The 11,987-nt window shown below is 44.6% G+C and overlaps 1 protein-coding gene across 3 annotated transcripts; it reads left to right on the top strand.

Moving 5' to 3' along the window:
- The first annotated feature begins 126 nt into the window (after positions 1-126).
- Positions 127-8,877, top strand: ATPAF1 (ATP synthase mitochondrial F1 complex assembly factor 1). Of its 3 annotated transcripts, none has more exons than XM_071436674.1 (9): positions 127-375; positions 1,395-1,503; positions 2,041-2,091; positions 2,784-2,846; positions 3,472-3,522; positions 5,313-5,360; positions 6,254-6,349; positions 6,942-7,049; positions 7,958-8,093. In XM_071436674.1, exons 1-9 carry the CDS (start codon positions 167-169, stop codon positions 7,982-7,984), a joined length of 762 nt encoding a protein of 253 aa, XP_071292775.1. In that variant the 5' UTR covers positions 127-166; the 3' UTR covers positions 7,985-8,093. The 3 variants fall into 3 exon arrangements, with proteins under 3 accessions (XP_071292775.1, XP_071292777.1, XP_071292774.1); XM_071436676.1 differs by having other exon boundaries at positions 8,008-8,049; XM_071436673.1 differs by lacking the exon at positions 7,958-8,093 and adding an exon at positions 8,107-8,877 and having other exon boundaries at positions 128-375.
- The last annotated feature ends 3,110 nt before the right edge of the window (positions 8,878-11,987 follow it).

Here is an 11,987-nt window from a genome sequence, read left to right as displayed (position 1 = left end):
GGCCGGTTCCTGGCGGGGGAGGTGGGACGGAGCGGAGGGCGGGCCGGGCTGAGGGGAGAGCGGAGGGCGGGCCGGGCTGAGGGGAGCGCGGGGCGGGCTGAGGGGAGCGGGGCGGGCTGAGGGGAGCGAAGGGCGGAGCGCGGGGCGGGCTGAGGGGAGCGGAGCCATGGCGGGCCCGCTGTGCCAGGGCTGGGGCCTGGGGGTGGCCCTGCGGAGCCGAGCCGCGCTCCGGCCGCTCGGGCTGCTGGCACCGCCGGCACGGGGGGTGCTGGGGCCGGCAGCGGGATCGGGAACGGCGGCGGGATCGGGAGAGGCGGCGCTGGAGGAGAACCCCTTCTACGGGAAGTACCGGCATAAGATCCAGGAGCTGCGGAGGTGGGCCCCGAGGGAGGCGGCGGCGGGACCGGGGTGGGCGGGCTGCGTTTTGCGGAACGGGCGGGCCTGGGGAGCGCTCTCCTGAAGGAGAGATGTCCTTTTTTAGCTTTTCGCCCTCTTGAGAAACTCGATTAGTTTAGGCCAATTGCCTTGAAATTCACATGTGTTTAACAGCAGGTCAGTGAGGATTGTCTCCTAGCGTGGTCAGCTTGATTAGAGATAGTTTTGCCAAGATTAAATTAAAATTTTAAGTTAAGAACATGAATCAGTATCATAGTAAACATTTTAGAAGGCCAAAGGATGTTAATCACCCAGCAATGCTCTCCACCTGTAAACCTTTGGAACAGGCAAAGAGCACTCCAATTTTGGAAACTATCGGAGCAGTCAAAGAGTATTCCAATTTATAGCCTTCCATCTTATTATAAAGGAGGATTTGAACAGAAAGTGAGTAGGCAGAAGTTGAGTCTTATTTTAGGTGTAAGTCCATCTGCTGGCAAGGCCACAATGAGAACAGCCCATAGAAGAATCATGGTTTTGAATTATCCTGATAAAGATGGATTACCTTACTTAGCAGTATAAATCAATGAAGCGAAAGACTTCACAGACTCACTCACAGAACCATGGAATGGCTTGGGTTGGAAAACACCTTTGAGATCAGCCACTTCCAACCCTCCTGCCATGGGCAGGGACAACTTCCCCTAGGACAGGTTGCTCAGAGCCTCATCCAACCGGGTCTTGTTGGAATGCAGTGCCAAAAACAAATCCAAAGCCTTGGGTCATAGGAGATATTGTGCAACAGCTTTCACAGTTTCTTAACTGTGCATTGATTTTTCCTGTTTATCATCATAATTAAAAACTTAAGGTTGTTTAAAAGCAAACTGGAATGTTTTAGTTATATGAATTTATGTCCAGTTGGACAAGGAGCAGGGAGGAGGATTTGGATGATCCTTGTGGGTCCCTTCCAACTCGAGCTGTTCTGTTGCTCTCTTGTACTGTTAACAGTCCCTGTTCCAATTCAGGTCCAATCCAGATGTGTTTGAATCCCGCATGGAAAAAAGAAGTGAAGTGAAAAAGCAGCCCGTGGGACATTCCAAACAAGGAGAGTTTATCAGATGCATGGAGGAAAAGGCAAGGACAATTTTCTTTGTAAATCACATACACTGAAGCTCTAATGCTATTTTTATGGGATCAGAGTAATGCTACAAACTGGAAGTATCCCTATCAGTAGGAGCTCTGAAATTTCACTGTGTGGTGGCTAAAAGCATTGCTCTGTACTCCTCTGTATTATTTCTTAGACTGTAAATTCCCTGCTTGAAACCTTGTTTGATTAGTTCCAGCTTAATTTGGTCAGAAGAATGACACAATCCTGCATTTATCATTTTTTTAGTGAAAGCAAGAAAACAGTTCAATAATATTGGATCCAAAATGCATAATAGTTTCCTTTTGACTAATCCTTTGTGGCCTTGAAATTCATTATTCATATTAGGTTACTAATCTTATTTACTTCACCTAATCAATCACTTATTTTATTAAAATACACTGTAGTGATCTTCAAGTATCTTGAGCTCCCACTCAGGAGTTTCTGTCAGCAGGCAGGTTATGTGTGGCAGGGAAGGCAAATCAATGATATTAGCTGTAAAACTAAAGAAGAATGTTTTCTTGCAGGCAGAAGGCTTGGGCAGCAAGACATCAAAGGGAGGATTCACAAAGGATAAGGTGAGAGAAATGATCCCAAGTGTTAGGAGGGTGGCAAGGCAAGGGTGTGGATTAACTTGCATTGCCACAGCCAGTTTCAGTCAAGAACACTTTGACATAATTCTGGTGTTCCTTATGCTGCATTTGAGTGTAAGATCTTGGTTAACTGTTGGGACCCCGTTCAACCTTAGAACTCCTGGCACTCTGGGTTTTTATTGCCCTGTGCTTCTCTGTGACACCCTGGAAATTCCTTCCAGTTGAGGCATCTGTTCTGAACATTAAATGGAAAGGGTTAAGCTCCTTTTACAGCATGGAAATACATTTGTAGTGATCAGCCAGCCCAGGGAGAAGAGAATTTTATTTCACATTCTTGTATTTTGGTGACTCTTCAGTGTAAATCTGCCAAAGAGCACATCTTTGAGATGGCTGAAGGCAAAAGCTGCTCCTCTTGCAGCTTCAGTAGAGATCTGCACAACTGGAGCAAAGCATGTGCTGACTCCTGAAAGAATCTGTTCTGCCTCAGTGTGTGAATCCACTTCTCAGTGTGTTGCTGCTGTATTTTATTTGGCAATTAGAGGGACTAAGTAACACTATAAATGGAATCAAGTTCCCCTAGGTTGATTTTGTTCTCTGTAATTGCATCCATTCATTCTGGATTCTTACAAGGTTGGAGAACAGCTGTCATGCCAGATTATTTATGCTTTCTCTTGCAGACACTTGATTCAATTCTTAATGTTGAGATGGTGAAAGAAAAATCAGCAGAGGAAATAACACAGGTGATGGATTTAAATGGAATAAACTTTGCTTGACATCTGTGCTTAATAATCTGTGTGTAAGGATGGAAATTTTACTTAGACTGAAAAATAAAACACAGCTGTGGATGTATGTTTACAAAAAGCATATTCACATGGGTATGCATAGGAAAAGATAAAGTTTTCTCCATCTAGGTAAGTCCTCCTAGGGGGTACAGGTACACTGGGTGTTGCCATCCTGCTCTGGTGAAGAAAAAGACTGTTAACACAGAGGAGCATCATGCAAAGACTTGTCTTCTGTTGGAAATGTTTTCTATGTTCTTTATTAAAAAAAAAAAACACCACCACCAAAAAACACAACCAAAAGTCATTAGTGTTATTGTTGGGAAAGATGTGAGAAGTGCTTCTGATGGTTAATGAATACTGAGCCACCTCTGAGCCCACTGATGATTTCTGTTACCTGCTTGGAATCTGTCCTTTGGTACATCTGGAACCTTTGCAGAAGTATGTTACATTAGCAGGAAAATCAGTCAGGCTTGAAAAATGACTTCCCAAAGTGCTTGCAAAGGTCAGTTGATGTTTTAAAGTATTTAACATTACTGCTAAATGCTGGACTTTAACTGTATCTCATCTTCTTTGTTTTCTACAGATTTGGAATCAGTATTTTTCTGCAAAAGACACAGTTTATGCTGTTATCCCTGTAAGTAGTTCTGCTATAGTTCTGCACTTGAAAAGCCAGCATAGAAAGCTTTCCTTTCCAACTGAGATTCTGCTGCTTTTAAAAGCAGTCAGTAAAGGAAAGTGAGGTTTCAAGAACAGACTTGCTTGCTGAGTGATTTTATTGCCCCAAACAAAGGCTTTTGTTTTCAGAAATGCATATCCCTTTTTTTCTCACTCAGAGGAGTCTCAATAAATCAAGGACCTTTTTCTGCACACCTGGCTGGAATTTCCAGGCTTATTTTAATACAAGCCTCCAACACTTTTTGCAAGGCCCTAAAGTTTATTAAGTAGCATTTGTATTTTTAGAGTTCTTTTTCTCAGAGTTGCTTGTTCCTTTTCCCTCTTCCCCACGGCACAGGCAGCTGCCTCAAGGTTAATGTGGCAGTCCAAGAGCACTTGGTTGGTAACTTGCATGTGGCTAATCACTTAGGACTTATTTCATACATTTACAATTATTAGCAGCACTGTCTTTCTTGAGATTGCAGGGTGTTTCCTGAGATAAGATCATACTTCTTACTCCTGATAACCTTTCCAGATGTTAATTGTTCTTAGTTTGCATTAGGCAGGAGGAGACTTTTTTCACTTTGGGGATTTCTCTTTATTTTTTTCTTCAGGGTCATTCTGTAATTGTGATCTCTTAAATCTGTCTTTTCACAGCTGTGTGTTCCTTGAGTTCTTGGAACCTCATTTAGATCTGGGGTCCGATTTGTGATTGTATTTGGCTCTTTCTGTTGCAGCTGAACTCAGTGGGAGGGAGTGTTCTAGATGAGTGATGTGCTGAATGCTCTGAAAGTGGAAGTGTGGGGTTTGAAGTCAAGCAGCCTCATGTTTCAGTTTTCCCAACATGTGAATGTTGTGAAAATAGTTTGATTTGCACTTTTACTGTAGCAGAGGGCCAAAGCCAGGGACTCCAGCTAAAATGTAGGTCTTTCATTAGTGGGGCTGGCGCTGTGCTTTGCTGCACTGTTTTAGGAGGAATGTTGGAAGCTTTTTAAGACTTCAATGCAAACCAGATCCCAGGCACATTAGGAAGCAGTTCATGGTGTCATCGAGGGAAAAAAAAAAACCCTTTGTCTTTTGCCAGAAGCTTTTTGTTGGCTGAAAGAAAGGCCTTGCATAATTCTCCCATGCTCAAAAGTACACATGAAGGAATTTCTTCTTGATGAATGGCACATGTTTTCTTTCTTGAACACATAAGAGTAGATGTTAATACAGTGCTGGGAAGCAAAAAAAAAATTAGGCAAAAGATTTGGGGAAACACAGAGAACACTGAATGAAATTGCCAGGTTTCATCAGGGCTGAAATAGGGTTGTGGTTTTAATTTAAACCTAAGCAATAAGTATGTTATTGAGTGTATAGATGGGCTGCATTTTTATACTAAGAACAGATGACAATGATGTAAATCCACAATTTGGAGCCAGGGATGTGTTGTCTCGCTCAGCTGTTGACACTACATGATGCAGTGCAGCAATTACTGAAAGAGGATGTAAGCCTCAGGCTTGGGGCCCCCACATCCAAGGCATGAAGCTCTGGATCCAAGGATTTTGCTGCTGCATCTTAGAGACAGCCTTGTTAAAACAGGATGCTGATGACTTTTAGGTAAATAAGAACCAAATGCAGCTTTCCAGGCACTCGTTGCCATCTGTCCCCACAGTGGGACCTTCTCCACATGGAAGCTGTGCCCTCTAAAGGTTAATGAGGTGATTGTGAACAGCTCTGCATCCACATTTGTGTTACTGAAATTGAACTTCTCTTTCTCCTTCCTCAAAGGCAGACAAGTTTGATTTGATGTGGAGGAGAGCCCAGAAGTGTCCATCGGTACGTACAGCAGTGTGTGGCTGTAGAGCTGTAATGCTTCTCTTCAGAGCCTGATCCATTAACTTTTGACCCTCCTGTGTTCATACCCCTTGTATCAGCCTGATTAGTAAAATCCAGGTGTTCAAACACTTCTCCTGGTGCTCAGATAAAGTAGTGCCTATTCATATGTATGAAACAGTTTGATCTAGATAGAAAAGATGGAGGGTTGAGAGAGCAGCAGCACAGAATCTCCCAGGGAATGGAGACTTTACTGGGCTGATGGATTAGTCCTACCTACTTCACTTGCCAAGAGCAAGAGCAAATGTATCTGGCTTCCTGAGCTACTTGGAGATTGGGAAGTTATTTATAGCCTGAGGTGCATTTCTGTACACTGCACTGGCATTCAGTCAGGTGTGCTGCAAGGTTTTCTGCTCCCATGTTGTCCTTCCCTTGGTGGGTAGAACGAGCAGGTCTGTACCTGTGGAGCTGGATAGGCTGTAAGTGTCCAGAGAGAAGATGCTTGCTGCCTCTTCTGCAGCAGCTGATAAAATGACAGGATTAAATGCTCTGCTCCTTACCTTATATTTGACCATTTCTGCTATTAGTTTTCTAGGTGAGAACAAGAAAGTCAGAGGCTGAATGTTGTCCATTCTCCTTTCTTTTTAAGTCTCAAAATACTGACAAGAATATTTGTCAAGATATTTGCTAATGAATTAATACTGATAGGGTAATTCTGCTTTATTGTATGCTTTGGAGTCTGATTCTTGCTGTCCTGTCACATGTGGTGGGGCAAAGAAACTCTTTTTTCTATTGTGGTTCTCTCACTAAAGCATTAATGCTTGAGGCCAGTGTGACACAGGCATCATTTTGTTCTATGTAAGGGAAATTTGGTTTTTTTACTAATTTCTCTGCAGTTTCTATATGCTTTGCCAAGAAAAGAAGGCTATGAGTTCTTTGTGGGGCAGTGGTCTGGAACAGAATTACACTTCACTTCCCTGATAAATGTTCAGGTGAGTGTTTTGAGTTAAAAAGTTCAAAATTGATTTAGGATCCAGAAATAGATAGTATCAGTATATTGCAATATATGTTATTTACTCAGTAGTTTAGCCAACAGGTTGTCTAGCTTAACTTGAAAAGAATTCTCACGACAATCGTTGTTATTAATTATGGTTTAATTGTACATTAGTTACAGGTAAATTAGTAAAGTTATGGGTATTAAGTGTCTCTGTATTGTAGAGGATAACGAGGTAGAAGTTCAGTAGACTCAAAACATGAGCAAGAGCCAAGCTTTTTAGAATTTTTTGTGCAAGCTACTTAAAATAGCAGTAGATGCTGTAAGATTAAATACCTTCCTAAAAATGGTGGGTTCTTTTAAATGCAAAATGGTCTTTAGTCAAGTTAAAAAAACAACCTAACTCTGCAAATCCCTTGTTTTCTGTAAATACCAAGAATAATGAACTTCTAATTAGAACTGATCCTTAAGCCCTGGGAAGGAACTGCTTCTGTGGCAGTTAATACTCAAAGTTTTGTAATCAAGCACCCAGATCTGCAGTGGAGTGAAGGTTTTTATGGGATACTGACAGGTTTCTTTCTCTCCTTCAGACCCAGGGTGAAACTGCTCCAAGCCAGTTGGTCTTGTACCATTATCCTGATCTGCAGAAGGAGAAAGGGATAGTGCTAATGACAGCAGAAATGGACTCCAAGTTCTTGGTAAGAGAAGTTTGCTCATTGGCTTCCTTCATTTTATGCTGCTACTCCTCCTACAGTTTTGAATTAAAATTAAATTACAGTGAAGCCTTTCAAAGACCTTTTGCCAAAGAATGGTCCCACTGTCTTTTTTTAACCTAATGTACTTAAGGCTAGGGAAAGCCAGAAGGGAATCATCAGTCTTTGGTGATTTCAGTTCATGCATTCTTTTTTTAAAATTTCGGTATTACAGGTGATCGTTGTAAAAGAACAAAGCTACTGGGGTTTTTTTTCTTCTAACAGAAGCAAATTTAAATGAAAGCTGTTGCTATCTGCAAACAAGTTAAAACAGGGTTTGAAGCTTAATCCTCTTTGTCAGAGCAGGAGACTTCAGAATTGAGTGTTCAGTTTGTGCACACCTGTGCTCTTTCCCTCTGTGTGGGCACACCATTGTTGGCATAACTGTACCAGTGCCTGCACTGATGGCACTGGGCACTGTAGTGGTGGAACAGAATGATTGAAATAGCCCTCCTCTAAATGACCTCCTGACACCCCTTCTGAAACAATGAGTGGAGTAATTGGTAATGCTTTTCTTTTTCCCTGTTGGATCTCAGAGCAAACAATCCATCTTTGCAAGTAGGTCAGCTGTAAGAAGGGAAAAATAAGGATTTGGTGCATCTTGGAGTGGGCAGGGATCACAAAAGCCACACTTGACCTCTGAGGCAGATGCACAGCAGGAGAGTTGCTGAAACACACAGTGCTGGAGTGTTTAGGTAGGTCAGGAGCCACAGGGAGGTGCTTTGTTAAGAGATTTGCTGAACTAAGGTGGCTTGGAGTTGAGCCACGTGGCGAGTAGGAGTGTGGCATTTCTTTTCCAGTGGGACACGGGCACAGCCCCACCCTGATGGTGACAGCTCTGTCCTCACTGCCAGGTGGTCCATGATGCCCAGTGCTTGTGACACAGCTGTGTCCTCACTGCCAGGTGGTCCATGATGCCCAGTGCTTGTGACACAGCTCTGTTCTCACTGCCAGGTGGTCCATGATGCCCAGTGCTTGTGACACACTCTGTTCTCACTGCCAGGTGGTCCATGATGCCCAGTGCTTGGCCAACCAGGTGCAGCTGTTCTACGCCACGGATCGCTCTGAGACCTACGCATTAGTGGAGACCTTCAACCACAGATCCAGTGAATTCAAATACATGGCAGTTATAGCAGAGCTTGAGCAAAGTGGCCTTGGAAGAGAACTGAGACCTGGGCAAGCTTCTGACAAGTCATAGAGCCTGGCCTGTGGTGAAAGGAGCCAGCCCAAGCAGGGGGTCCCAGGAGGGGTGGTCCCGTGTCTTCTGTTTTACAGCTTGGATTTGGCCACAGAAGGAGTCGCAGACGTCCTGGGAGAGTGACAGTCACGCCTGTCTGGCACTGATGCAAGATGAGGGCTTGGGCCATTTGAACAACAGTAACTAATTGCTAAAAAATGGAGCCCAGTACTTCAGTGTAACTTCATCAGAAAGAGCCATTTTCCCAGTTTTGTAACTTCCTGCTGCCTGCTGGATTGTGGAAATCTGAAATAAAGTGACAAAAGGGGAGCTATGTAACGGCTGTACTGACATCAGGAAAGAAATTACAACCAATGTTTCTTCTCAGTAAATGCATTTTAAAAGCCCTCCACCATTATAATTGCATGGTTCAGTGCTTTTTAATCTGTGTGGAATTCATATAGGCTTGTCCATCAAGAAGAAAGAATAGGAGCAATGGTCTAAGACAGACACCTCTTTGTTTCTTTGTGAAGTTTCTTACACAGATTCTATTGTGGTCTAAGCTTTTCTCAGGATTAAAAAACCAGAGTCACTAGATTTGTTCTGGGAATTTTCTGCTTCTTAATTGATTTATTAATTGTATCCTGTCGTGCTGTTTCTGTATTTAAGATGTTGTTTTTGCACAGTATGAACATGGGTTTATTTTTTTAGTATATTTTTAATAGTGTAGAGGAACCATTGCCTGTTTTACAGGATTATTTTTTCTCAGGCTGGCATCTAGTCAGCCAACTCACAAATGACATTTGAAGGAGCAAAAAATAACTCTTGTTCCCACTTCAGGAAAGGCACTATCTATAATAAAAGAAAGATGGACTGGCATAGTGACAGAGAGAGTCACCAGCCAGCTTCTTGTTTGTCAAGTGAAAAAAATGTCTTGATATGAAAATGCAGAGCTGCTTTAACTTAGCAGTGTTGGTAAGAGCCTGGCTTTACAGACTGCAGCAGGTTGGGGGTTTTAAACTTGCCCCCAGCAAAAGAATCCCAAAGCTGATGCTTTGAGCTTCTCTTGTGTCATTCCCAGCAGAGGCAGGCAGCACATCCATGGACGAGGACACTGCAGCAGTGTGATGTGCAGCCTGTGGGGGTTACCAGCACTGCCACCACTGCACAGGGGGACACGGGACAGCCAGGAGCTTCCAGGAGCCACTCTGAAATACCTACCATGTCTACATCAGACCCCCAGCACTAACTCATCCTTAGCACTAATTAGCTCTGGGCCACACTGCACCTTGTCAGCCTGCTGGAGCTGGCAGGCATTCATCCCCTCCTTTGCCAGAGAAAGGGGGGAAAGAAGGATCTGCACTTTGTCTCTGTTGGAAGGCTTGCCTGGTATCAATTTTCTTCATTACCCACAACCTGATATGAAGCTGTGATGAGTAATGAAGGTTTCTTGCAGCATCTTTTTGCTGGGTAGTTGTAGGATCCTGTTGCTGTAATGCCCACTGTCACTCTGTACTTTCTCAGCCCGTTCTTTGCCCTACATGGCCTTTGAAAGTCCCTTCTAACCCAGGCCATTCTCTGATTTTATGACATGAACACTTCAGCTGAGCACTAAAGCTACACAGTGCAGTTTTATGTTGAGGTCTGTTTTACCACCAACTCTTAGATGTTGGATGTGAACTCCTGTCCATTCAGGAAATTGCAAGATGTTTCTAGAAGAGACATTCTCTTGGGGCCTTGCTGAAAGGAGATGGTCTTGCTCCCTGGTAATGTCTTTTGGTTTCTGTTCACTGAGTGTGCACAGAGCAGTCTGCAGAGCAGGGGAATAATTAATCAGAGGAGGCGTGGATAGGACTGTGATAATCTGAACAGCGAATCACCTTAATTAAAAAGCATTTCTACTTCTGGTTTATGGTGTTCATGCTCCATTTATCATTTTTCCTTAGCTGATAGAAGGGCTGTTTTGATTAATAATTCACTTCCAGCTTTGAAAAAGTCGGAGTTGCTGCGTTCATTTTTAATGTAGCTATAATGTAACATCCATGAGAGTGAAATCTAAGGCTTCCAAATCTACACCTCAGCCTCCTTCTGAGCATAAAAGATCAAATTCTCAGGTATAAGGCTGTAGTGATTTACCTGTCATTTTGAGTGGTGTTTTTTAAAACCCATAGTGGGATGTTTTCCTAAAATAAGAACTTTTCCGGGACTTAAAAAAAGGCAGAAATGGCCAGTGATGAGCCTAAAATTTAGATGAAGACCCATAATAAAAAGGTCCAGCAGAATCTAATCCTCTGCTCCACTGAATGACTGCTGCAAGGGGGAGAAACCCAGCTGAAGATCTGGCCCTACAAACCACCCTTGCTGCAGAAACAAGTGGTGATTTGTGGCTGTGTGGCTTCTCCAGTGCCTGGGACACATTTGTGCCTGAACTGGGGCTGTCTGGCTTTGTGCAAATCAGCAGCTGTGCCAGTTTTAAGCCAGTAAAAGCTCACACAGAGTTTGTAAGATTTGATGCCCTTGGGATCTGTGCTGAGCCTTAGGGCTGGTGAAAAATAATGCTGTTAGGCTTGGCATGGGGGAAGAGGTAAGAGAGGGAGAAGGTGGCTTTGGGTTCATGTGCCATCCAGCCACTAGAGGGAAGGTTTGTCTCCTGATTCTGAGCTCTGGGCACTCACACAGCTTGCCTGAGCCTGTCTGCTCAGCTCTGTGAACTTTGTGAGTTGAGTGCTGAGAACCATATAGATGCTCAGGCTGCTGTATGGTTCATAGAGCTGGGCTGCACTGAATTCAGTCCATGGTTCCACCAGCCCCATATCCCAGATCCCACCTGAGCTGCCTCGGGGAGGGCAAGCATCCTGCAGTAGTTTCCCAGCATGTTTTGCTGATTGCCAGTCTTTTGGGCCAGCACCTTCCCTAGATAGATGTGTCTGGTTTTAGTAGCCGTCAAATGGGCACGTTCAGGGAGAAGAAGCCCAGGACTCCCAGTGGCCCCATGTAAACTTCAGCCCCTGCAGCATCCTGCAGCAAGGTGCTGTAGGAGCCCCCTCAGTGCTGGCTGTGGTCTGCCTCCAGCTGGAGGAGAGCCCGGGATGTGGCAGGAGTTCCTGCTGGGAGTGGTGGAGCAAGTTTTGGTGTCAGAGGCTCTTTGTTACCAGCATCCCAAACCTCTGCCTTGCCCACCCAGCCCTGTCACCCTGGGGAGATAAACCCAAAGCCCTCCTGCTCCCAAGGGAGGAGGTGGCAGTCAAAGCAATCAAGGAAGTGCAGATTGATGGATGACGTTCTTACCCTCCCTTAAAATGATGACTCCAGTGCTTTTTCATCTGTGCCTGGCTTTTTTTCCCTGTGCCTTAGAAAATGGCAAGACTCCAGTGCCCTCTGACCCACGGCTGAAGAAGCTCTCACTCCCTGTTTTCTGAGGTTGTGCAGGACACGGTGGAGCAGAGCAGAGCAGAGGAACTGACTGTTCCCGATGCTGCAGAGCTGTTTTCTGGACACGTCCTGTTCCCCTCTGGGAATAACCAGAGCAAACCCACTGCTCCCTCTGCTTTGTCTTCTGCTCTGCACAGGCGTTCACAGCCTTGCAGCCCTGTCTGGGAACAAGCACCTCCCCGGCTGCTGAAGTGGCAGTGCCCATGAGGTGCCATCAGGGCACTGTGTGAGGGCCCAGAGCGGTGCTGGGGCTGGCAGGGGGCTGCCCCCTCCCT

The sequence above is a fragment of the Agelaius tricolor genome, unplaced genomic scaffold (genome assembly GCF_023055355.1).
Source record: "Agelaius tricolor isolate 1412-34295 unplaced genomic scaffold, bAgeTri1.0.p SCAF_11, whole genome shotgun sequence".
NCBI classification, from domain to species: Eukaryota; Metazoa; Chordata; class Aves; order Passeriformes; family Icteridae; genus Agelaius; species Agelaius tricolor.
Note: the sequence above shows the minus strand (reverse complement) of the source record. Positions and strands in the feature narration are given on the sequence as shown.